The sequence below is a fragment of the Schistocerca nitens genome, chromosome 1, assembly GCF_023898315.1.
Source record: "Schistocerca nitens isolate TAMUIC-IGC-003100 chromosome 1, iqSchNite1.1, whole genome shotgun sequence".
Lineage (NCBI taxonomy): Eukaryota > Metazoa > Arthropoda > Insecta > Orthoptera > Acrididae > Schistocerca > Schistocerca nitens.
Window position 1 is genome coordinate 95,433,243 of NC_064614.1, and position 26,547 is coordinate 95,459,789.

General features: G+C 41.3%; 1 protein-coding gene across 1 annotated transcript in view; it reads right to left on the bottom strand.

Annotated features, from left to right (window-relative positions):
• Positions 1-13,238, bottom strand: part of LOC126249672 (uncharacterized) — a 264,428-nt gene extending 251,190 nt beyond the window's left edge. The window contains exon 1 of the mRNA XM_049951530.1: positions 13,131-13,238. Coding sequence (XP_049807487.1) covers positions 13,131-13,229 — 99 coding nt within the window. The 5' untranslated portion in view covers positions 13,230-13,238. The remainder of the gene's footprint in view (positions 1-13,130) is intronic.
• Positions 13,239-26,547: the final 13,309 nt, after the last annotated feature.

Here is a 26,547-nt window from a genome sequence, read left to right on the forward strand (position 1 = left end):
TTTGTACAGCGTGAACCATTAATTTAAATTCTTGAAATTTAAAGAAGCTGGTTCACCCTGTTATTTCATCCTAATCGTACACCTATATAGGGTTCCTTCCTGGTTTTGATTAATCCGAGTATCCTGTTTTACAGGCTTATGAAGTGTCTACATAATACAAAGAGGCAACATTTAAATTGTTTTTGTGTAAATAATGAGAGTAATAGCTTTTGAAAGTAAATTTTGGTAAGAAAGAGATTTTCTTGTAGTGAAATGTTCAGTATAAAAAGTGTGTGCTTTAGTATCAGAGTATTTTAGTATTTAAGTTGGTTGCTTATAGAAAGTGCTTTTCTAAACGTCCCCCCCCCCCGCCCCCCTGACCAAATTTTTTTAGCTTCCTTGAAGTTATCTACTGGTATATTTCTCTTTTAAAACGTAGGGTATAAGGGTGTAGTAGTGAAAAAGAAATTCCAGTGTCTACACCACCATAGTTTACGTGGAGTAATATTTATTTTAAGATGCAACTTAAGGAGTAGCAAGAAAGTAGGCAAAAGTCATACTTCTGCTTTTTCAATCACTGTTCTTTGCCTGAACAGGTTGGCGACAGTTACTATTTATTTTAAACCACTAAATGAACTCGGAACTGAGTTGTCCTAGCTTCAATATAATACTATTCATACTGAGATTCTTTCTAAAAGCTGGGTAAGTCGTAGGAAAAGAATTGAATAGTCTGATTTACTTATCCATTAGACACAACACATGGTCAAGTCCTGTAAGAAGGGTAACTCTATTGATTAGCTTTTCCTATTAACAGGACTATCCTCCCATAGTGTACCTTATTTGGAAACTAAACTAAATTTAGTAAGAGGGTTATACTTGGCAACATAGAGACAGGGTATTCTGTTATTTAGTTAAACGCATACGAAACTACAATAGTAGTGGTAGGGTTATAATGGAAATGATTCAGGATTCTTTTAAGTCCGAAATATGGAGAACAGGTTATCTGGGCTTGCTGTGTTGCGATCTTCATTTGAAAGTTAAAGTAACGTTGGACACAAAAGGCGTCACGTACACAGACCGTTCAGTAGATGGTCCAAAAGTAAAAATTATCAACGTATTGAAATATTACACGAAGCTGAGGACGACAGAACTACAAATGTTGAAGACGTTTAAAATTTGTTTCAACGGAAGAATACATTTTATGGTTCAAAAATAGTCGCACACTATTACGCGCCAAAAAATAGTTTAATAATGCGAACAGCATAATTTTATTTGTATATGTGCCTGTGTCGTATTTACAAATATAATTCCAAACTCTCCGACCAAACGAAATCACATCCTACTGTTGTACAGGACTCGGTTATTTTATCGTTATCTTCGCAGAAGGCAGACACGTTTTGCTAGCTACCGTAATACGTAAATCAAGACTGAACTTCAAAGCACTACGCTCTCGTTCTGATTATATCGGCTTTCCGTAGAGTATAGTGTGATACTTTGCAATTTTATGTCTTTTTTGTTTCAAAGAACCGCATTTAGTCCGGAGTGTTTCGATATCCTTCAACCACCGTCTTTTCAACTTGGTTGCAGAGGCATCTGGGGATGAGAGATTTTATCTTCAAGAAAAGGGCGCTCCCCACTGTTTCCCTTGATACGTCTTAGAGGAACTGAATGATAGGGGAAAGTGTTACAACTAGAGTATAGTGTATCTAGGAACACACGATGTTTTTTTGCTTAGTACTTCTGTGTAGTGACCGATTTTAGAATCACGTGAGGGAATGTGCACTAGACACATCCGCGAGCAGTTTCCATCATTTTGTGCAATTTTTATTGTTGTTAGCCATGAAGTTGTATTTTGTGCGACATTTGTAGATATAACATGTTTTACATACTTAAGTGCTGCAAAATATGTTAAAGCTGTTTGGAAGATGTTATTGATTTTTCAGGTATAGAATTTTATGGTGAGTAAAACACTACATATTTTTAGAACTATACATTTAACGTGAGGACAGTTAAGCCATACTTCTTCGATCTTGAACCTTTTTGCACCACGAAACAGAAGGCCTTTTGCCGTGGAACATCTCATACATACTTAATAATACTTTGATACTTTAACCTGTCTTCAAAATGGAAATTTCTTTTATTTTCCAGTATTGATTTCAAACTGTCCTTAAGTTGTAACTGATTTTTGATAGTATCTTTGCTTAATTTCGTTTCACTTACTGGTTATTAATTTGTAGTAATAATGCAACAGATATGTAATTGATAAGATTCTTCTCGATTATAATGCTTTTTAATTTCGATATGTACCTTAGAATATGTTTACGCGTTTGCAAAAATCTTAATTTTCAGTAGTAATTTTTGTAATTTCAGGAAAAGACTGCTACATAGTTTAAAAACTGAATTCCACAATTTAAAAATTAAACAAGAAAATATGTTAAATTTCTACTATAGGGCTGGCTAGAGATGCAAGTCTGGAAAGCGTTCCAAGGTGCAACGCTTTCCCCTAACCTGCCTAAATAAAGGAGTTATTGGTTAGCCAGTTATTCAACAAGCCTTACCTCTTTCCACTTATACCTACTGTGAACCTTGAATCATGAAGTATATTGACAGCAGGAAGCTGCATTAAGAGTGATGCAAGGAAGCATTCATGCACCATATGAGATGTGACAGGACGTTTGTCTGGAGCAGCAATGGGATTCGCAGTGACAAAGTCAGGACTTTCAGCAAGCGCAGTTTCTGAAGTAGTTTTGCTAGTGTGATGTGACAGCTGTTTCCTGCTCCAGAGAGCTTCTGTGTGTTGGTGTGTTGGTGTGTGTGTGTGTGTGTGTGTGTGTGTGTGTGTGTGTGTGTGTGTGTGTGCGCGTGTGTGTGTGTGCGACACGAGGCTTCCGGAATGCCAGTAACAGGGAAACCGCGACCTGTGCTGAGTTCTACATTTACTTTTTTGTAAGCTTAGGCTTCTGCAGCTGTTGTCACTGTTAATAAAACCCTTCAGCGTAAGTGACAGTATTGTCAATGCTCAAAATTCTCCAACTATCCGGCCACTTATTTGAAATGACCTTCCTCACAATGTTTTGCTTACACCCTGAGTATGGCTATTTGCAACAGTGGCTGAAACGTTGCAATATTACACACTGACAACGTGGTCACATGACCTGAAGAATTGTATTTCATTTTGTTACAAAGAGAGCATCATCATCATATCTAGTTTTGGTTTAGGCGTTTGTGACTGTTCCACTTTCAAGGAGAATGCAGCTAATCTTTCTATCCCTTCTTAGGATGCCCAATATTCCTTTTCCCTTGAGGTGTATGTTTACGTATTAATTCAGGTATTCATTCTTCTGACATACTTTGAATGTGTTTATGCTATTTCTCACTGTAATACTCTATTTTCTGAAGTATGCTTTTGACATTTAGTTCATTTTTTATTTCATTATTTTTTATCTGAGCATTGAGTTTGTAATCATCTAGAGGTCTTAGGAGTCTCATCTCCGCTGCCTCAATCCTCCTCCTTCGACTGGTGGTTAGAGTCCAAGGCTCTGACCCATACATTAAAAGTGATTCTTCCATCATACTATACAATCCTAGTAGTGGTTCTTTTTAACTTTTTTGAGGAGAGTGCGATTAAAAGTACCTACCAACTGCTGAAATTTTTGCAGTTTGTATTCCTGATCACTGTGTGTGATATATGCGACCTTACATCCCAGGTATTTATTAGTATTTATTCTACCGGTTTATCAACAGTTTTTATTTTTGCTCTTAAATACTCCTTACCATGGAATGCCATTATCTTAGTTTCACCTTTAAAATGTTATATTGTTATATGTTCTACTTTGTGCAAGGACCAAACTGCTCTCTGTTATATATCTTCTGAGTCCATGAAGATTATTCGTTCGTCTGCAAATAGGAATATATTTATAACGTTATTATTAAGCTTAAAATGGTGTGCTACTTTATATTGCTATGTCTTTGTGACATCGTCTAAGTATATGTTAAATAATGTGGGTGATAAAGGACACCCTTGTCTCACTCCCTGACAGATATTTCTCGCAAACGAACTTCCTTTTTGTACTTTGATTTTGTTGTGTATATACATAATTTGAACTACTCTTGTTAGACGCTGGAGTATACTATTCTTTTCCAAAATTTCTCGTAATTTAAGTCTGTTAACTTTATCGAAAGCTTTCTTGTAGTCAACAAAGGCTATGTATGTGTGATGATTGTATTTTCTGTTTTTTTTTTCAATAATTTGGCAGACTGAAGAAACACATTCCATTATTCAGTAAGAAACCTTTAGTTTTGGAGTTATCTTATATCTAGAGGTCAGAAGATTAATACCTTAATAACTGTCATATTTTACGCTATTTCTGTTTTTAAATAAAGGTATAAAACTGCTGTTTGCTAGTCCTTGGCTAAGTTGCTGTATTTCGAACAAATATTTCCAAAATTCAATAGTTTTCTGAATATTTTTCTGAATTATATTTAAACAATTCCACATTGAGGTTGTCTTCCCATGAGGATTTTCTGTTTTCAGATGTTTTAACACAGCTTTTAATTCTACCACTGATATAAGATCAACATTATTGTCCCTAACTGCACTTTTCACATTTTCTCACGTCAGCTGCCCATAAATTTTGAAAATAATCCAATTATTCATTTTCTGAAATGTGGTTAGTTTGGACTAAATGTCTTTCATATTTGTTCAGTTGTTTCAGCATCCTACAGGCTTTAGTTTGTTTCCTATGTACATCAGGTTCCCTTCCACTCAGAAAGTGTTCCCAGATTTGTTGTTTTTTTTCCTTGTCTTTCTTTGAATCACTGCTTTGTGCCACTTATACTCGATATAGTCTTCTTGTTTCTTTGATTGTAAATATTTCAGGTAGCCATGTTTCTTAGATTTTATGATGTCTGACAGCACTTGGTTCCAGTTTGGGAATCTCCTTTAGTTTTTATATTTTGTCCTTTTCCCTAAAGCTTCACCAGCACCTATGTTTTATTCTTATTTTTCTTTCAACTCTTCATTAGCGTTCTATTTTTTCTTGCACATGTTTTAGTACTTCATCTAAGCTTTGTTACCATCTAAACTTATATCTTGTAGAAAATATTTTCTATAGACTTCTTCTCCTCTTTGTTTTTTGATTGTGCTTTTATTGTTACACAATGGGATTCTTAGTTTTGATATTACCAGAAAATAGTCAGTACTAACATCATATCCTCTGCAGACTCTGATGTACATGCACACATACATATATATATATATATATATATATATATATATATATATATATGCATTAATCCTTGTTTCATAGATAATGAATACAACATTTTGTGATGATGTGGAACATATCACTTTAACATAAGTTTTCTTTACACAAAATAATTAATTTATTTTTATTTTTTTATTTGTTTACTGTAACTACTTCATGTCTAAGAATTTACCTATTGAGTAGAAGTAGTTATCATTGAGAAATTCTTTTAATTTGCTTTTAAATGTTGGTTGGCTATCTGTCAGACTTTTAATACTATTTGGCAAATGACTAAAGATTTTTGTGGGAGCATAATTCACCCCTTTCTGCGCCAAAGTGAGATTTAATCAAGAATAGTGATGATCATTCTTTCTTATAGTGTTGTAGCTATGCACTACACTGTTATTTTTGAATTGGGATTGGTTATTAATGACAAATTTCATAAGTGAATATATGTATTGCAAAGGTACTGTGAATATCCTGAGTTTCTTAAATAAATGTCTGCAAGGTAATCTTGAGTGAGCTCCAGCTATTATTCTGATTACACGCTTTTGTGCAATGAATACTTTCTCTCTTAATGACGATTTGCCCCAAAGTCACACACACACACACACACACACACACACACACACACACACACACACACACACACACACACAAAATCTGGGGCAGGAATCCACGAAACAGCTGTCAGGTTGTACTAGGAAAGCAGTGAATGAAAATAGGCATAGTAGACTAACTTACTGATATGTTTATCACCAAAATTCGCAATAACCCTAATAGCTTAAGTAACTGAACCTAACCATTTCAGCAGATTATCGATGTGCTACTTCCAGTTCAATTTCTCATCAATGCACATATCCAGAAATTTTGGCTATTCTAGCTTAGCAACAGACTTCTGTTCATAGTCTATATTTATCAATGGTGTTATGCCATTTACTGTACAGAATTGTATAAAATGTGTTTTCTCTCAATTTAGTGAGAGTCCATTTGCAGAGACCACTTAATAATTTTCTGAAAGACATTATTTGCAATTTACTCAGCTGATTCTTGTTTCTTGGGTGTGATTACTACATTTGTATCATCAGCAAAAAGAACTAACCTCGCATCTTCATGAATATAGAGTGGCAAATCGTCAATATATATTAAGAACAATAAGGGACTCAAGACTGAACCCTGTGGGACACCATTCTTGATACCTCCCCAGTTTGAGGACTGTGCTGGTTTTTGTAGACTGTCTGTACTGTTAATTTCAACGTTCTGCATACATCCACTGAAGTATGAATTAAACCATTTGTGCACTGTCCCACTCATACCACAATATGTAAGCTTATCTAGAAGAATTTCATGATTCACACAATCAAAAGCCTTTGAGAGATCACAAAATATCCCAATGGGTGATGTTCAGTTATTCAATGCATTTAATATTTGATCAGTGACAGTGTATATAGCATTTTCCGTTGAAAAGCCTTTCTGAAAACCAAATTGGCAAATCATTAGTACTTCATTTTTACAAATATGTGATGCTACTCTCGAATACATTACTTTTTCAAGAATTTGGTATAAAGCTGTCAGAATTGAGATTGGGCAGTAGTTGTTAGCATCAAAGCTATCCCCTTTTTATGCGATGGTTTAACAATAGCGTATTTCATTCTATCTGGAAAAATTCCCTGTTTCAGTCAGCTACTATATATGTGGGTGAGAATCCTACTTATTTTTTGGAAATGCCATCAATTCCATATGAGCTTTTACTTTTGAGAGAATTTATTACTTTCCTAATTTCAGTAGGAGATGTGGGCTGAATTTCAGTTTTATCAGATTGTATAGATACTACTTCTTCCATATACTGCCTTGAATTTTCTAATGAATAGCTGGATCCTATTTTCCCTACAACTTTTAAAAAAATGACTATTAAAAATGTTTTATAGTTCTGGCTTTTTGTTAACAAACTTTTCATTGAGTTTGATAGAAATACAGTCTTCCTGTGCTCTCAGTTGCACTGTTTCCCTTTTAACAATATTCCAAATTGTTTTAATTTTATTATCAGATGTGCTAAGCTCAGACATAATGCGTATACTTCTGGACTTTTGAATATCTTTTCCTAGTACAGTGCAGTAGTTTTTATAATGTTTCACTATTTTGGGATCATTACCCCTCCTAGCCATAAGATATATTTCCCTTTTCTGTTTACAAGATACTTTTATCCCTTTAGTAAGCCATGGCTTTTTACATAGTTTCTTACAACTATGTTTCACTGTTTTCTTAGGGAAACTGTTTCAAATATACTCACAAAGGTATCACGAAATAGGTTAAATTCTAAATTAGCATCATGTTCCCTGCACACCTCATCCCAGTCTAACTGTTGCAGGCTTTCCCTAAAATTTTGAATTCTTAAATCGTTAACTTAACACATTGTTTTGGAGGGCTTTGTATTACTGTATGGAACAATATTATATACTGTAACTAGCTGTGCATCATGATCAGACCGACCATTCTTAATGGGAAAACTTTTTATTTGATTAAGTTTATCTCAGTCTAAGAAAACATTATCTGTTAGTGTGCTGCTTTCCTGTACTACGCGAGTAGGAAAATCAATAACTGATGTCAAATTGAAAGAACCAAGTAATACTTCAAGGTCAAACTTTCTATCAGATTCTTTCCAAAAAGCCCCACAAACAATAATTTATTCTTTTATTCTATTAATGAGATAGCTTCCTCATTTGAAATAACATAGCCTATTATAGTTACTGCGCCCCAAGCACTACAAGTAAATTCATCGATATATTTACGAGGGAAAAAGTATTTGCTATAGTTAAGTGGCTGAAGCAAGAAAAACCTCCTAACTGATTTCCATTATAGTATATCTTATGTTCACCATGTGGCTCCGCTATTCGAAAGAAAGCTGCTCTTGAAAATGCAAAGCTTTACTTGGCTCATCGACCCCTGCAGTAAATATAATGCTAAAAAGAGTGCACTCTCAGCTGTTTAGCTGTTCCAATCTTGGCCGAAAATGGTATTGCCAGTAAAGGTGTCTAAGTGAAGTACATGAGACTACCAGACTTGTTCATGGAAAGATGTTCCCCATCACGACAACATGTGGTGACCCTGCCAGGACGTCTGTCAGGGGTAGCAATGGGATTTGCCGTGAGTGAGTCAGGACTTTCAGAAGGAATTCCTGCCTGGAGTATTTTTCCTAGTACGACCTGACAGCTGTTTCGTGGATTCCTGCCCCAGATTGTGTGTGTGTGTGTGTGTGTGTGTGTGTGTGTGTGTGACGCGGTGGATCCGTGCGTGTCGGCAGTGGGGTGACCGTGACCAGCGCACGTCCATTGATTGGCCGTAACTTATTGAGTCGTGGCCGGCAGCTGGCGGGGAACCCACAGGGGCCCGTCCCTGCCGCGGGCAATACATCAGCCGCAGTCACCGGCGGCCATTTGCCGTGGCTTGCTCGCCTTGCGACCTTCGGGATACCTGGGACGCCATTCTGTCCCGGCGTTTCCTATGTGTATGCCCTCTGCATAGATCGTATCATTTAAAGAGACAAATGCAATTACGATGTTCAGTACTAACCATATTAGAAGATGGCTGTAAGTATTATTTCTTTTCAGATCAGCAAGTAGCTCATGGCTCGAGAAACTATCACTGTTCAACATTCGGTAGAGGGAGAAGATAAGCCTTTACTACACATGTTTTCAGTGTACATGCCACGGGTTTAGCTTGTCTACATGCAGTCTTAGGTGGCTCTCAGCACTATGGGACTTAACATCTGGGGTCATCAGTCCCCTAACCTAAGGACAGCACACACATCCATGCCCGAGGCCGGATTCGAACCTGCGACCGGAGCGGTCGCGCGGTTCCAGACTGAGGTCCCTAGAACCGCTCGGCCACACCGGCCGGCACAGTCTTAGGTGTCTGACATTTCTAACCAGGCCATGTCCCAGCTATCAATGGTGAATTGTCGGTTTGGACCTTCGAACTGATGAGTTTTTTTTATTTTCCATGCATTTTGTCTATATGCTACTGCAGATTTCCGATTATAAATTTAGGCTAGATTGATAATTCCTGTACAAATGGAAGTGTCGACGGCATAGAGGGCTCTTTTTTGTAACTAATTTTGTATGGCACGCCACAGCCTCCCATACTCTCCCTGCCGGTTCTGCTTCCAACACCCTCATTTCTTATCCTGTCGATTCACTAAGTTTCAAAATCTTTCTACTCTACCGCATTCCAAACGTTTCGATTTTCTTCTTTTCCAGTTTTCCCACACCACACAGTCCTCCGCCCGGCCGTCCCACTTTTTACCCTCCCAGGAAAGGGCACCGTTACTATTTTGAAGGGATGCATGGTGTATGTGGGGCTGTTCTGGAGGGTCTAAAACGAGGAAAATTCGTCACTCCTATTTGGGACTGAATCTGGGACCTACAGAGCTTGAGTCTAGTACTCTACCGACTAGACCATCACGGCGATGTTTAACTTAAGGTCAGTTACATAATACATGTGTTACTTTAGTTCAAGGCAAAGAGGCAAGTGCCTGGCGTCAAATGATCTGGAAATTACTTCCTTTTAACCGCATTAGTTCTAAATTATATTGGAAAGAAGATTGATGTGGATGCAGGTACTGGACCTCTCTGGAGGGCTGGTCGGGGGACGACGCTACTAGCTGTGTCAAGACAAGAGCCCTCACGGCCACATATCTAAGACAGCCCACAATTTTTGGTGAGATGTATTTCTTTTGCTTTACGGCAGTTCTGTTCGTCTTCCCACTTAGCGAACAATTCGTGGCTTAGCAGGTTCTAATGTACAAAGTGTTAAAGATAGAAAGAATTATTGTAGGATAAGCACTTGAGCAGGGAGAACTTAACAGATTCACAAAGAGTCCTTCTTGTGGGACAGCCGCAACTGTACAAGTCGATTTTGTGAATTGAAGCAAACGCATCACAGCTGCTGAATCAACAGTATTTTTGTTGCTCACACGACCTTTTTCAGAATACTACAATTCCATCATCTGGCGTAAGCTGTAAGGGCATCACGGGAATTATTCGCGGATACTACATTAGTGTTATATATAATGCGTTCCTTTTCCTTTTTTGTCGCATCTTAGCTCCTCCTTGATCCAGATGACTCTTGTTTCTTCTAATGCAGTTTTGGCAGATTGTTAGACACGGAACTTTAGTTCCTTATCAACACTGGGGAGGAAGATGACCTCCGTCGGTTAAGTGTTTTTTGTGTGAGCACTGACCGACCTCCCTTTTTATTGATTCATTTAGAAGTTCCTTAGCGTGTATAACTGCTTATCCGTTACATTTTTTAATAATTTCAGAGGAATGCTTACACTAGTCTTCTAATGCATTCTTTTAGTGCTAACAGTTTTCTCCAGATGATAGAATATTAGTGTTCCGAAATCGGTCATGTTAGCAATAAAAATATTATTGATTCGGAAACTTTCGTGCGGTTTCTTCAGTTAATAAAATGAACGCAACATTTTTTGATCCAGTTTAGCGAGGTCAGCATTTTTTCTACTGTTTGCGGATGTTTCTTCACATGTCTTATGTGTGTTGTGGAGTCCATTGTATTTCCAGCGCACACGCAAAGCAGACCCCGATCCGCAGGTCGTAGAATCCACGTGTACAGACGCGACAGGCTGTCCTTTTCTACTGCAAGGTGCGTAAAATTCGTCTCCGAAAATTTTCATTCACAGGGTGAGTATTTGATGCAAGTGAAAGTAACATCATAATGCCTTAAATAGTTCCATATGCAAAAAACGGCAATTGTCCCTCAGTAAGGAAAAGTGTGAGGTTATTGTCATGAGTAAAAAAACAAAACAAAAAAAACAAAAAGAAGAACGTTAAATTCCGATTACACAATAAATCATACAAAGTTAAAGGCTGTCAGTTTGATTAAATATCTAGGAACGGCAATTATGAACAACTTGGTTGGTTGGTTGATTTGGGATTGTAGCCTACTTTTGAAAGGGCAGGGCCAACGTCCTTCCCCATCCTTCCCTAATCTGATGGGACCGATGACCTCGCTGTTTGGAGGGGAAAGGATTGGGAAGGACGTTGGCCCTGCCCTTTCAAAGGAACCATCCGGGCATTTGCCTTCAGTGATTTAGGAAAATAACGGGAATCCTAAATCTGGATGGACGGACGGACGCGGGTTTGAACCGTCGGCGAATGCGAGTCCAGTGTGCTACCCAGGGTGCCACCTCGCTCTGTCAACAACTTGAAACGATAACATAGGCAATGTAGTGGGAAATGCAAACGAAAAACTATGTTTGCCAGAGAAAAGGTCTACTAAAGAGACTGCCTACGTTTGTTCATTCTCTTCTAGCCGGCCGATGTGGCCGAGCGGTTCTAGGCGCTTCAATCTGGAACCGCGCGACCGCTACGGTCGCAGGTTCGAATCCTGCCTCGGGCATGGATGTGTGTGCTGTCCTTAGGTTAGTTAGGTTTAAGTAGTTCTAAGTTCTAGGGGACTGATGACCTCAGATGTTAAGTCCCATAGTGCTCAGAGCCACATTTCATTCTCTGCTAGATTACTGCTGGCTGTATGGTATCTTCACCAGATAGGACTAACGGAGTCCATCGAAAAAGTTTAAAGAAGGGGAACTCGTTTCGCATTGTATGTCACGGAAATAAGCGAGTTGGGGTGGCAATTATTAAAACAAAGGCGGGATCGTCTCAAGAAATTACAAACACCACTTTCCTTCTCTGTATGTGAAAATATTTTACTGTCGCCAATACACGTAGAGAGTGATGAATATCATAATAAAGTGTGAGAAATCAGAGCTAGAATTGAATGATTTAAGAGTCCATTTTTACCTGCGCGCAGATGGCGGAAAGCTACAGGAATAGTCTGCAGCTGGTTCGAAGAACCCTCTGCCGGACACTTAGTCGTCCGAAGGTCTCGTAAAAGTTTATTCGCTTGGCTCCGGCAGCGCTAATTCGGATTACTTGGCTTGTCACAGGTCGTTGTTGACATTACAGGGAGATTATAAATCGTTACGTTTTACTAATCTCATCGTTAGCTCTCATAAGTTCTCAACCATATTCCCCTACTTTCTTGAATTTTCGAATATATACGTATGTAAATAAACACAAAATTTGCTTGTTTCATACATTTGTTTATTTGTTTTGTCTTTTGTATTTAGTATTTCTCTTTCATATGATATGCAGCAAAACAGTCTCCAAGATGTAACGTATCTCGACAAGACTTGCACATTAAGTTTGTTGTTCTTTTTTGTTTTGTTTTGGAACATACATGGCAGTTTCTTCGTTTCGTTTATTCGTTTCGGAAATACGTAGGCCTATTAGTTGGTGATGCATTATGTGACCAGAAAGTCTGTAAACCAGATCATGATGAGACGTACGCGATGTAGGGGCAACCTCCAAGTTTTCCTCCGCGCATTCGTCGTAAATAATTGCATTGTCTCTTTCCTCTGCCATGGTGAAAGGGCACAAGTACTTATAAAAACAAAAAAACTTGTTGACGTGTCTAACTTATTGTTACCTAAACAAAAGACCAACAGAACGCAAACGATATTAAAGTGCTGTCGCCGGCCACTGCGCGATACTATTCTCACGACACCACTGTGGTGTCGCCGGCCATTGAGCGAAACTATGCACACGACACCACTGTGGTGTCGCCAGTTACTGAGCGATACTATGCACACGACACCGCTGTGGTGTCGCCGGCCAGTGAGCGATACTATGCATACGACACCTCTGTGGTGTTGCCGGCCGTTGACCACTATTTCGCGCGCGACAATACTGTGGTGTCGCCGGACGGCAGAGTGTTAAGTGTCAATTGCAGAGTAGTCATGCTGGTGTAGATTCAGACGTAAACGTCAAGCACAGAAGTTGGGCATGCGGTTCGTTCCTCGCAGCACAGCACACGGTGACTGACCTGCTTGGTGATGAGGACGACGAGGAGGATGTAGCCGTTGACGAGCAGCCCCAGCACGTTGACCACGGTGAGGGGCACGCCCAGGGCGAGGGGGCTCATCACCGCTTCCCTGACGGTGGGCCGCTCCTCCTGAAACACCAACACCGCACCACCAGTCAGGCACCGCTGTTGCACAATCCCGTCTCAACAAGTACTGCCTATCCAAGTCTTTTGAATGATCACACAACTCATAAACAACTGTGGCCGGGCCATGCGCAAAGATCACACTGCATCCATGCTCCTTTTGACTGAAGATCTTGTAACCTCCCCCTCACTTATCGACCTTAATGACAGTGAAAAATTAAACCACGTGTACCTAATGGAAATTTGGGAAAAGCAATCGTCACCAAAGTTAATCTGTCGGTAAAGAGGGAGGAAAGGGTTACATCTAAATGAAAGGAAAAATGCAAATGAAACTGGTGGAAATTAATTTTGAAAAGGGGTAAAGTTAAATCAGAAAGTAAATGTGCGTCCGTTACGTCAACAATTAACTAGCGGTAATTAGATATTTGAGATTTGGGGGAAATTACGGTTGCCAGTTCTAAGGACAATTACTGTAGTAACTGAAAAAGAAAGGTTATTACACATATAATTAGCACTAGAAGCGTGGCAACTGAAGGTTGTCACGTGTAGTGTGAAAACTGAAAGTTTGTCAGAAGTAATAAATTTCGCTACACTCTGACTTAATTTAGCAAAATAATTAATAAAACCGGAAAATTGAAAGTTAATTTAGTGACTGAGATTAATAGTGAAATTTGTTTCTGAAGCATATCGAAATTCAGTAAAATACAGTTAGTCTTGGGCTACCTCAACAATCATTTCAAAAGCTGCTTGAATCTACGCAATTTAGAAGTAAGAGATTTAACTTCGAACATGAATTAAATGATTCTGAACAATTAACAATAGTAAAATTTAGTACGTACCAAGCTGAGCTGCAGTCACAGGTAAGCTAAAATATGCTAACAAAACTCGCACTCTTAATTTGTACTCGTGTAATCTAAGTATTGTAGCCAGCTATGAATACTTTAACTGAACTTTGAAATTAAAGCAGTGAAATCGAATTATATTATTTTAATGCTGGCGTTTGAATTTCAACGACACTCGGGTTCATTTTGGAAAAGGAAGGGACCCTGCTTGGCAATGCAATTGGGACAATGAGCAACAAAGGTTCATGCTAAGTTGCTGCAATTTTGTGATGCAACAATTTTAAAAGCTGAGGTCTGCCATACAGTTCTGAAACTTTACGTGCTTTTAGTCTTCCTTGTTGGTTGATTGAAGGTTTGAAGTCGTCGATCGAGGAGGTGGCGACAGTCACTCATTGTCGGCCGTCGCTGTTGCAGTAGCTGGATGCTGGCGTGCCTTCTTCTCGACACGGTCACCAGGCGAAACGGGCTCTTAATGCGTGCCAGCTAATGCTTCCCATCCGCGACACCGTGCTAGAAACTATTATAGCCAATCGAGCGCAATTACATGCTGCCAAACCCCGAAAGCGCGGCAATTTGCGGGAGCGTCACACAACACACCTGCTCCACTGCACTACTCCGGCCAGACTCTTTCTGCTCGGCCCGCGCTCCACGCGGCAGCGTTAACACTACCAAAGATCCTAAACACTTTCGTTCTCCACACGACCTATCGATGTATTCGTTCGATAGCATAGTTTTCCCTAGGCCAGACCCAGCGTATAAATACAAATAATATTCACAAAACAAACCAATTATACATCGACATAAATGCATATATATACAAATAGTAAAACAATTACAATATACAAAGACACAGAAATGTTATATCTTCAGGTAACAAAATAAGGAAAAAAATTTGCAGTGCAATAGATGGAAATAGGAGGATATGCATTTCCGGCGTTACATGCTGATGCCCTCTCGAATGCCGCCAAGCAGTGCTCTAACGCAGCACTAAAAGAAGAATACTTAGCTGTGTATCTCCGTCGCTCTGGACACAGACGGGGCAATTGTGACCACCCTCTGCCATGTGGCATCATTTGGATACGGTATGGAGTGGCATAAGGTCAGTACACCGCTCTCCCGACATTTGTCGGCTTTGCAGACCTTGGAGACGTTACTTCTCGTTCAAGTAGCTCCTCAATTGGCATCAAGAGGCTTAGCAGACGACGTTCCATTCCTTCCAGCAACGAAAAATCCTTGGCAGCACGGGGAATCGACCCCGGAACCGCTGCACGGCAGTGAGCCGCGCTGACCACTCGGCTACGCAAGTGGACAAAAGAACTAAACTAAACTAGCTCAGTTATCAGGGTAGTTACGTAATCGTCGATAATTAATTGTGCTTTTCTCATTTATCCAACACTACAGATATTATTCCAGGCTCGCGAGAAGTCGTGTGCGTATTGCACCAGAGAATATTTGCCAAGTTTGTTCGATGTACACTACCGTAAACATAACTTATCGTGGTTTCGTCGCGATTACCCATTATAAGATAATAAGAGTAGCATCTACAAATGAAATCCTATAATGAAACTGGAATCCTGTGATCAGATCTTTTCTGCCTGGGATGTTATCTCGTTATACAAACAAAATCTGTAAATAAAATTGTTAAATTATTAGTAGCCGCCTCCGGTCTCGTGGGATCTGAAGTAAAGTTAATTGTCCTAACCGACGGCACGTCTCGTAAATTAGCTAAAAGAAAAATGTTAAAGATTTTTACTAAGATGGCGCCTAACAATGAAAATTCTTTGTTAAGGCCCACATCTACTTAAGGCAATACAGGTATCAGATTCACAATAGATTGATCACATACACAAAATTCTTTTGACAAAATAACCATTATATTTTTCGTGTTTTAAGTACAAGTTACATTATCAGCTCGTACAGCAAGAAGAGCTTTACACAAGAACGTCCTCTTAGGTCCGAATCCAAGCAGATAGATAAACGAATTACAGAGGAAAGATAGTTCATGCATAGAAGCGCAAGAGTCCATGGAATAACATGTCCTTTGTAGTTCTATCTCTTCTTCTTTGGCGTACTTGTCGATTATTTATAAAATTTATCGTAATATCTAGAATACAAATTTTTTTAAACCCAAGTCCACCCAGAAGAAACAGTACATTGGACAGCTTAGTCGGTAGAATACTTGCCAGGAAAACGCAAACATCCCAGATTCGTTTCCAGAAACTGGCGTAGATGAAAGACACGATAACAGGAAGAAAAACGATCTGGTAAATATGCGTCCACAAACAACCCATTTGCGAGATAACTGCGAATGTGGAGTCGACTGCAACAACACAGTATCCAGTCCTGCATCCAGGCCTTGAGTCGCAGCTTGTCACACTGGTAGCATCCAGAACAGTGACCCAATTCTCCGGGCAGTGACCAGCCTCAGGGAGTTCAAACAGCACCGAAGTAAGCGGCAGAATTTTGTCTTGTGTATTAACAAGCCCGCTTTGAGCATATACATCTCCGTAGACTGGCTGAGTAGATCATTGCCATGTCTGGGCTACGCATTGACGTACGCTGTGTGTCGAACTCCTCCGTGGGAGGAAACTGAGACTGTCACTCCGTCATGTCGCAGCAACAGCCAACAGCGGGAATGTGCTGTTAGCAAGATCGCTTGCTACTGGACCGCCTCTCCGAGAAATTTTCACAGCAGTGCGTCCATCCTTCCGCACCTGCGCCCACGTTTTAACGTCCGTTGTCTGCTGCCTTATTAGTACAGACAGGCTGCGCTTCGTTTTTTTATGATTAATGACCAGCGGAAAAATGCTCATACAGGAATACAGGATAGGCAAATATGCTCCTGTTTAAAAGACTGACAGTGAAGTGGCGTACCAGCTGCCCCATTCTAGCATCTTTAGCACCCTTCAAATTTTTTTTCAAAAATTATGGCTTGCAAACATATTTGCGCTCTCTTTTACATGCAACTCACATTCTCTAACTATAGCGCGCTCACACCCAGTAGACCATCATTGTAAGTCCCTCATATCCATCCACTCATTCAACCCAGCTCACTGACTCTCCAGCTGCCACTGTCTACTCTCACAGTCTCCTTCGTCTTGTCCTACTGCTACAATCTCCAGTCTACAGTCTCCTCTCAGTGCCACTATCTCCCTCTTGCTCTCTGTTACTGCTACTACTCACTCATTCCTTCCCGCTGCCGCCGTCACTTCTCACTGTCACTGTTTCTCTATTCCTCCTTGTCACTGTCACAGACTCTCTCTCTCTCGTTATCATTGCCTCTCACCCACTTCCACTTTCTCCTTCTCTTTATTCGTCTCCCACTGGCACTGTCTCCTCCACTTTTTCCCTAGCACTGTTTTGTCACTGCCAACTAGGCTTCACTGCTACTGTGTCCCTCCCTTTCTCTCATACTGTCATTCTCTCTATCGCTCTTTTTCTACCATAAGCACTGTCTACTGTCGTCCAGCATTTATTACATTTTCGTCTCTTTACAATACATTTTCGCCTCACACCGGACTTAACGTGCGTATTTACATGTACAAGTAGGGTAACTTTGAATCTTTGTATCTCGGAAATAGATAATGATATGAATAAATTTTCAAGATTGTGCGAGGTCAGGATATTAGGTTAATACACTACAAATTTCAGCCCTCTGTGAATAGGAATCTCTATATCCGTGGCTCGGTCTTGATACAAAAAAATGGTAAAAAATCTTTTTAAGGATTTTCTAAGGAACCTCACATGAACCATTGCTACCTCGGTAAGCCCATTAAACTCCACTTTTTTTCTCAGTCATCAGTCTTCTGAATGGTTTGATGCGGCCCACCTCGAACTCCTCTCCTAAGCCAAACTCTTCGTCTCAGAGTAGCACTTGCAACTTACGTTCTCAGTTATTTGTGGACGAATTTCAGTCTCTGTCTTCCTCTACACTTTTTACCCTCTATAGGTCATCTGGCACCATAACAGTGAACAGATATCCTACCATCTACTTCTTGTCAGTGTTCAATGTTTTCCATATATTCCATTCCTCGCCGATTCTCTGGTGAACCATCTCATTCCTTACTTTATCAGTCCAACTAACTTTCAACATTATTCTGTTGCACCACACCTCAAATGCTTCGATTGTCTTCTGTGCTGGTTTTGCCACAGTCCATGTGTCACTATCATACAATGCTGTGCTCCAAACGTACATTCTCAGAAATTTTTTCCTCAAATTGAAGGCTATGTTTGATATTAGTACACTTCTCTTGGCCAGGAATGCCCTTTTTGCCAAAGCTAGTCTTCTTTTGATGTACTCCTTGCTCCGTCCCGCCTAGGTAGCAGAATTCCTTAACTACTTCTACTTCGTCATCACCAATCCTGCTGTTAAGTTCCTCGCTGTTCTCATTTCTGCTACATCTTATTACTTTAGCCTTTCTTCGATTTACTCTCAGTCCATATTTTGTATTCATTAGACTGTTCATTCCACTCAGCTGATCCTGCAGCTTCTCCACTGTCTCGTTAAGGATAGCAGTGTCAGCAGTGAATCTTATCATTAATATCCTTTCACTTTCAATCTTAATCCCACTTCTGAGCCTATCTATTATTTCCATCATTGCTTCTTCTACGTATAGATTGAACAGTAGGGGGTAGAGTACATCTCTGTCTTACACCCGTATTAGCTTATTAGATACCGTTATCGGCTTACAATAGCCCCAAAATATATCACTGCTCCTTCGTGATCTAGTTTCCCTAATCATGGGCCCCGTGTAAAATTAGAAGCGATTTAATCAAAAAGTTTACATTTCAAATACGTTTGTATTAGTTAGTATACCGAGCGAGGTGGCGCAGTGGTTAACACGCTGGACTCGCATTCGGGAGGACGACGGTTCAATCCCGTCTCCAGCCATCCTGATTTAGGTTTTCCGTGATTTCCCTAAATCGTTTCAGGCAAATGCCGGGATGGTTCCTTTGAAAGGGCACGGCCGATTTCCTTCCCAATCCTTCCCTAACCTGAGCTTGCGCTCCGTCTCTAATGACCTCGTTGTCGACGGGACGTTAAACACTAACCACCACCACCAACACCACCACTATTAGTTAGTATAATACATTGAATAGCCAAAGAAACTGGTACACCTGCCTAATATCGTGTAGGGTTCCCACGAGCACGCAGAAGCCGCAACACGACTTGGCATGTCTGACGTAGTGCTGGAGGAAACTGACAACATGAATCCTGCGGGGCTGTTCATAAATGCGTAAGAGAGCGAGGGGGTGGAATTCTCTTCTGAACAGTACGTTGCAAGGCATCCCATATATGCTCAATAATGTTCATATCTGGGGAATTTGGTGGCCAGCGGAAGTGTTTAATTTCAGGAGTGTGCTCTGTAGCAAGTCTGGACGTGTGGGGTGTCACATTGTCCTGCTGGAATTACCCAAGTCCGTCGGAATGCACAATGGGCATGAGTGTATGCAGGTTATGAGACAGGATGCATATCTACGTGTCACCTGTCAGAGTCGTATCTAGACGTATCAGGGGTCCCATATCACTTCAACTGTACACGCGCCACACTATTACAGAGCCTCCACCAGCTTGAACAGTTCCCTGCTGACATGCAGGGTCCATGGATTCATGAGGTTGTCTCCATTCCCGTACACGTCCATCAGCTCGAAACAATTTGAAACGAGACTCGTCCGATTATGCAACATGTTTCCAATCATCAACAGTCCAATGTCGGTGGTGGGCCCAGGCGAAGTGTAAAGCTTTGTGTCGTGCACTCATCAAAAGTACACGAACGGACCTTCGGCTCCGATAGCCCATTGAAACCTGGTAGTCAAGGAAGGCAGGATTCGGTTACGATTGTGGCTGGGACCGTAATCAATTACTATTGGTTCCCTTTTGCAATTACACACATTTATTTTAAAACGGTAATTCGACACTCAGCAATAAATAAATATATCACACTTTATTAATGAAGGAATAAACAACTGTGTAATTAAAAGTGCTTTCAGCACGTTACAATATACCAAATGAGCATAAAATACAGACACAGCAAATGATGTTTTACAAACAAGCCAATGTGATCCCATTTAGAATTTTAAGACAAGCAACAATAGTCACGGCTGAAGGCCTTAAACGCCAAGAACGGCAACTATAAAAAAATTTAACAAAAATACTGTAAAACAGCAATGCAATAGCAACGTAAATTTAAAAAGACAGGCAACTGATCACCAAACGGGTGATACAGAATGATGGTAAACTTGGTAGCACAATCATTTAAACTTGCTGTAACGCCAAGAATGGCAATTATATAAAAAATTTAGAACCATACAATAATGCAACAAATACAATAACAAAACACAAGAGCCAGCCACAGATGGTACACCAGGAATCAACCTCTGAGTAACTCAGACTAGTGGTAGTCTAACGAATGACAATTGATAATCTTGCTGATGCTACCTGAAGTTCAGTAAACCAAATGCAAAGGTGTAAAAATACGCCAAAGCCGGAACTGGCGGTCTGGACTCCGTCCACAGAATACTGTGTTTAGAGAGCCCAGAACGAGAAACGAATCACTACCACCAGAGTAGAGGAATCGCCAAGAAACCTGCAGTTAAGAAAGTAGTCAAAACTACGCGCCTCACGGCACAGCAGCGGCAAGGCGAGGAAACGTACACTGCTGTTACACACACTAAGCCCCAGGGCAGGTAACTGGGGCGTTAGCGGCCACGAGGCAGAAAAAAATACCGCTGGTTGAACTTAACAAATAGTAAGAAACAGAAAACAATAAATAGTAATTAGAAGTCCCGGAAAGCTAATCAGATCCGCCTTCCCCAAGCACTTCACTCACTGCTCTTTGCCTCGGCAACTCTATGAGCAGCAACACGAACCCGTCACTGGAGAATCGCAATATCTCACAGTGGTGGAGGTTTCTCTACTTGAATCCAAATGCATTCAACTTAAAACTTGCAGGATCCGGTTTACGGCGAGGTCCTGCGCCCTCGTGACCACAGGCCTTCGATCCGGTAGTCCATGCGCGCCGCCAGTGGTCCCGGCGTGTTCTCGCACTGCGCGGACCTGGCTGCTCCTGAGTCCCCAACCGAACTGACCACTCACAGGACATCGCCCCAAAGATAGGGCCACAGTTACCATAGATCGATAACCGCCGCTGCTGCCACTAGCGGACAGGCAACGCTTGCAAAACCAAGTGGCGCCAGTCAACCCGAGAAGAAGACAAACAACAGCAACCATGTCAACTAAACGATACGGTCTCGCCTCTAACAGGGGACAGAAACCTACAAACAGCATCATCGCGAGCCACAGCACGGCTCACCCATATCGATGACGTTTCGTTTAATGGTTCGCACGCTGACACTTGTTGATCGTCTAACATTGAAGGAGGAGATTAGTGTTTAACGTCCCGTCGACAACGAGGTCATTAGAGACGGAGCACAAGCTCGGATTAGGGATGGATGTGGAAGGAAACCGGCCGTTCCCTTTCAAAGGAACCATCCCGGCATTTGCCTGAAACGATTTAGGGAAATCAGCATGGCCGGAGACGGGTTTGAACCGTCGTCCTCCCGTAGGCTAGCATTGAATTCCGCAGCAATTTGCGGAAGGGTTGCACTTCTGTCACGTTGAAAGATTCTCTTTAGTCGTCATTGGTTCCGTTCTTGCAGGATACTTCTCCGGCAGCAGCGCTGTCGGAGATTTGATGTTGTACCGGATTCCTGATATTCACGCCGGCCACGGTGGTCGTGTGGTTCTATGCGCTGCAGTCCGGAACCGCGGGACCGTACGGTCGCAGGTTCGAATCCTGCCTCGGGCATGGATGTGTGTGACCTTAGGTTAGTTGGGTTTAAGTAGTTCTAAGTTCTAGGGGACTGATGACATCAGAAGTTAAGTCCCATAGTGCTCAGAGCCATTTGAAGCATTTGAACCTGATATTCACGGTACACTCGCGAAATGGTCGTGCGGGAAAATCTCCAAATCATCGCTATCTCGGAGATGCTGTATCCCGTCGTTCGTGCGCCAACTATAACATCATGTTCAAACTCACTTAAGTATTGGTAATCTTTCATTGTAGCAGCAGTAACCGATCTAACAACTGTGGCAGACACTTGTTGTCTTATATAGGCATTGCCGACCGTAGCACCGAACTGTTTATCACTTACTTCTGTATGTGAATACGCATGCCTATACCAGTGTCTTTGGCGCTTCAGTTTAGTTCATACTGTAGTCATTGGCGTCTGTCACCTATACATTCACTGTTATTCTGCAAATAGGCGGTTTTGGACTGGTGTTTGGTGCAAGGTCTCTGCTTCTCTTATTTTACACTTTCATCTGTATCAGATTTCGCTGTTAACTATGAACCACATTGTCAAATCTAGTAGTAGGCTTCCTTGCTCCGTCCATTGTGTACCTTTTCTCTTCCAAGGCAGCATTAGTCGTTCACTTCGTCTGTTACATAGTTGCCGATCCTCTCTTCTGTCTATACAGGGTGTATCTGAAATGAATGTAGAAAATGAGAGGGCTGGTAGAGCTGGTCGTAGAAAGCATATTCCACATAGCAACCCCTGTCCGCATCCCTCTGTGTACGGCGCTAGGCTTCGTAGAACAGCGTCGTGCACCGCCAAGAGGGCAGGCACACAACACGCCATCCGGGCTGTCATGGTAGCAACTCTGCAGCGGAAGATTTTCGAGGTATTTGTGGCATCAAGGTAAATGGGAAGACGGGGTCAAGTTTTATAACCTTTATTTGAAAACAATCACAAAAAGTGCTCGAAATTATGCCCTCCTGCTTGAATACAAGCTGTGCAACGACACTGGAGTGACTGTCGCACTCATTCAAACACTCGTGGCAAAGTGGAAATTGCATCGGAGGCTGCCATAATGCGCGCTATCAACTTCATCAGACTCGACGGGTATTTCGTAGACGAACACCTGAGGTGGCCCAAGAAGAAAAAAAAGCAGTGTGTGTCAAGTCTGTGGAGCGTGCAGGCCATGCCATCGGTCCACCGCGCTCTATCCAGAAGATGATTATTTATGGTATCAAATAATAGTTCTTACTAGATTGAGGATGGCTTATTATTTTGATGGAAAGTCAAGTGTAACCCAGGGAAGTGTGTTGGGACCATTGTGGTTAGTGTTGTGTACTGGTGTAGTGGTATCAAACTTCAATAACAACCTCAGACTTTTTGAAAATGGCGCAGCTGTCTAAAATGAAGTATTTCTAAAGAATGCTGCATTAATATTCAGTCAGATCTCAGAAGTCTCCAGAGTGGTGCAAAGACTGAAAACTTTCTTTAAATGTTCAGTAATGCAAAATTTTTCACGTCGAGAAATGAAGAAATATGTTATGGTATTACAATATCTATGACTACCAACTGGAATCACTCAACTCAACACGAATACCAGGGTGTAATAACCAGCAGTGCGGTTGATGTTTTGCCTGTAAAATACCGGTGGGACGCACCCTAGAATATTACTCAAGCTTGTGGGATCCATACCAAAATGAATTAACTGGAGATATTTAACGTATACAAATAAGGGCTGCATGGATGATCACATGTATGCTTGACCTACGGAAGAGTGTCACTGAGTTGTTGGAGAAACCAAACTGGCATACGTTTGAAGATTCACGTCAAAAAATCGGCAAAGGCTATTTACAAAGTTTCGAAGAAATATTGTTAAGTGATAAATATAAAAGTGTGCTCAGCCCCTTCATACCATTTTACAGGGAACACAGTGATCCGAACAGGCTAACGGAAGTGCACCCAGAGGCAATCATTTTTCCCACGCTTCATACTCGGATGGAGTGTTAGGAATTATTGACACATGGTAGAATTTCAAGTACCCTCTCCATGCATGTCATAGTGGTGAGCAGACAACAGAGGTAGACAGTAGTACCGAGAATATTGCACTGTGGGCTGGCGCTTGTAGCTGCTTTGGCGCGCACACACACACACACACACACACACACACACACACGGTGGGACTTGTATGGTGACAATTAAGCGGTGAGGGCCCTACCGTGCTGAGGTGGACGTAGCGCGACTGCTCTGCCAAAGCCTGGGGAGGGAGGTCTCAGCATTCAGAGAGGCGCCTGCAGTGGCGGCTAATCTCGCCCCCACAAAGGCGCCTCCCCCCCCCCCCTCCCCTAACGGGCGCTGGAGCTCTGCGATAACTGTCCGCGGCTAGGTGGGTCCCGTGCCGCGGTGACGACGAAGCTAATCTCCAACCACAGAACTATAACTAGCTGCCTGCCTGCCTGTCTGTCTTCACTCACCTGTCTGGCAAAATTCATTTATTTTTGCTTATGGCAGGCATCTGCCCAGTTATTTGGCCAGTAAAATAATAAGGATGGCCGACCGTTGTGGCCTAGCGGTTCTAGGCGCTTCAGTCCGGAACGGCGCGACTGCTACGGTCGCAGGTTCGAATCCTGCCTCGGCCATGGATGTGTGTGATGTCCTTAGGTTAATTAGGTTTAAGTAGTTCCAAGTTCTAGGGGACTGATTGAGGCATAGCGCCATCTACCGATCCAGCCTTGGAGGCGGTTATGTGGGAGATGTGTCTCAGAGCTGGATAGTGACAGATGGTAACGCGAGACTGGACGCGCACGTAGTTTATGTGTTAGCCGATAGAGGACAATATTGGATAGGGGACTGATTTAGTTTCGATTGCGCCCACTAGAGTGCACTAAAGTAATACAATGTTTTTCATAAACTGTTCTAGTAGTTTAATAAAGTGTTATTATGTCTTTTGTGTATGTAAAATGTTGTAAATATGTTTTAGCAGTATCAATGATGGGTGAGTGTGGTTTAAGGTTAGTATGAAGATAACTGTTTAACGAGTTATGTAGTGGGATTTAGTGTGGGAACATTTCGAAGAAGTATGGATGTGGAAAAAGGGGATGTTTGTAGAATAGATTTGTAAAGTAAGTTTATGGTAAAAGGAAAGTTAATTCAGGTAAATAACTTTATGCATAAAAAAACTTCAGCATATTAGATAATTACGTCGGTAAAAAGTGCAGTCGTTAGGTTTACTATTTTGCAATAGGTTATTGATGAAAAGCGCGGACTGACGCGGGAGAATGTTGTTTTGTTATTGGCTGTTGAACAGACTGATCAATGGTAAAGCAATATTCTTCGCGTGCCTTTCTCTGCTGGTAGCATTCTAGAGAGGAGTTGGAGCCTAGCCATGAAACAGTTCGGACGTGTGTAGTAGTAATTCCGTAGGAAATGATAAGTTGCCGGATTTATCAGTGGATCTAGTCATACATCAAAAGCGTAGTAAAGTGACGGCATAATTATTCCGATGGGCGTGTAGAAATTTCGGAATTTTTAAGTGAATTTTGTGATGAGAAAAAACATATATTCCGCGTGGCGTATTGAGGAGGCCGCTGGCTAAAAACTGTGACTGCATTAGGTACCGACAGACTTAATATTTGGCGAGCATCCTCAACCAAAAACAATACGTATTTTTGTAGCTATTACGTTTTCCGGAAATGCAACACCATAAATTTGCTAACGTGAGTGAAAGGGATTGTGAGTGACTGTGTTAAGACTAGCAGTGGCTTGGCAGTGATACTTGTTCACCTAAGTTTCAGAATATATCAATTAGGACAAATTTCCAAACTTTCATTTCGTGTGAAAACTTTCTCCCGAAACGTAGATTAGTGACTTTAATTGCAGCCTGGTTCACGTCGAAATACAGTAAGTTTCGCTCGGCTTCCCTACTGATGATCTGCTGAGACAATGTTTACAGGTAGGTGCAAGTTAATCGTAAAGGGACGGAAGGAACTTCGCCGTCTCCTGATGACCTCAGAAGTTACGTCCCATAGTGCTCAGAGCCATTTAATAAGAAAGACAAACTAAACAAAAATGTTCAAATGTGTGTGAAATCTTATGGGACTTAACTGCTAAGGTCATCAGTCGCTAAGCTTACACACTACTTAACCTAAATTATGCTAAGGACAAACACACACACCCATGCCCGAGGGAGGACTCGAACCTCCGCCGGGACCAGCCGGACAGCCCATGACTGCAGCGCCTCAGACCGCTCGGCTAATCCCGAGCGGCACAAACTAAACAACTTCTTTTTTTTCTTAACTCATTTCGAGGGATTGCACTCTCATTCTCAGGTGGATACAGAGGTTTACTGGTGTGAATAAAATTAAACTGCTCCACCACTATCGCCCACTCTTTCAATCTGAAATTTCACACCACTTGCAGATATCGGATAACAAGAGAAAGCTGGTATAATTTTATGGTCAAAACAAAACTGGGTCCAAAAGTAGACTCAGAAATATTAGAGAAACTGAAAGATTCTAAATACTTAGGATGCAAAGAATCAAATTAGTGAAAACTGATTTTCAAAACGGGTAGAGAAATTTAACTCAGTGGCTAGTACTACTAGAGGAACTCTGTAAAGAGCAGTATGGGAAGAGATAAGCTTCACATTTTTCGAAACA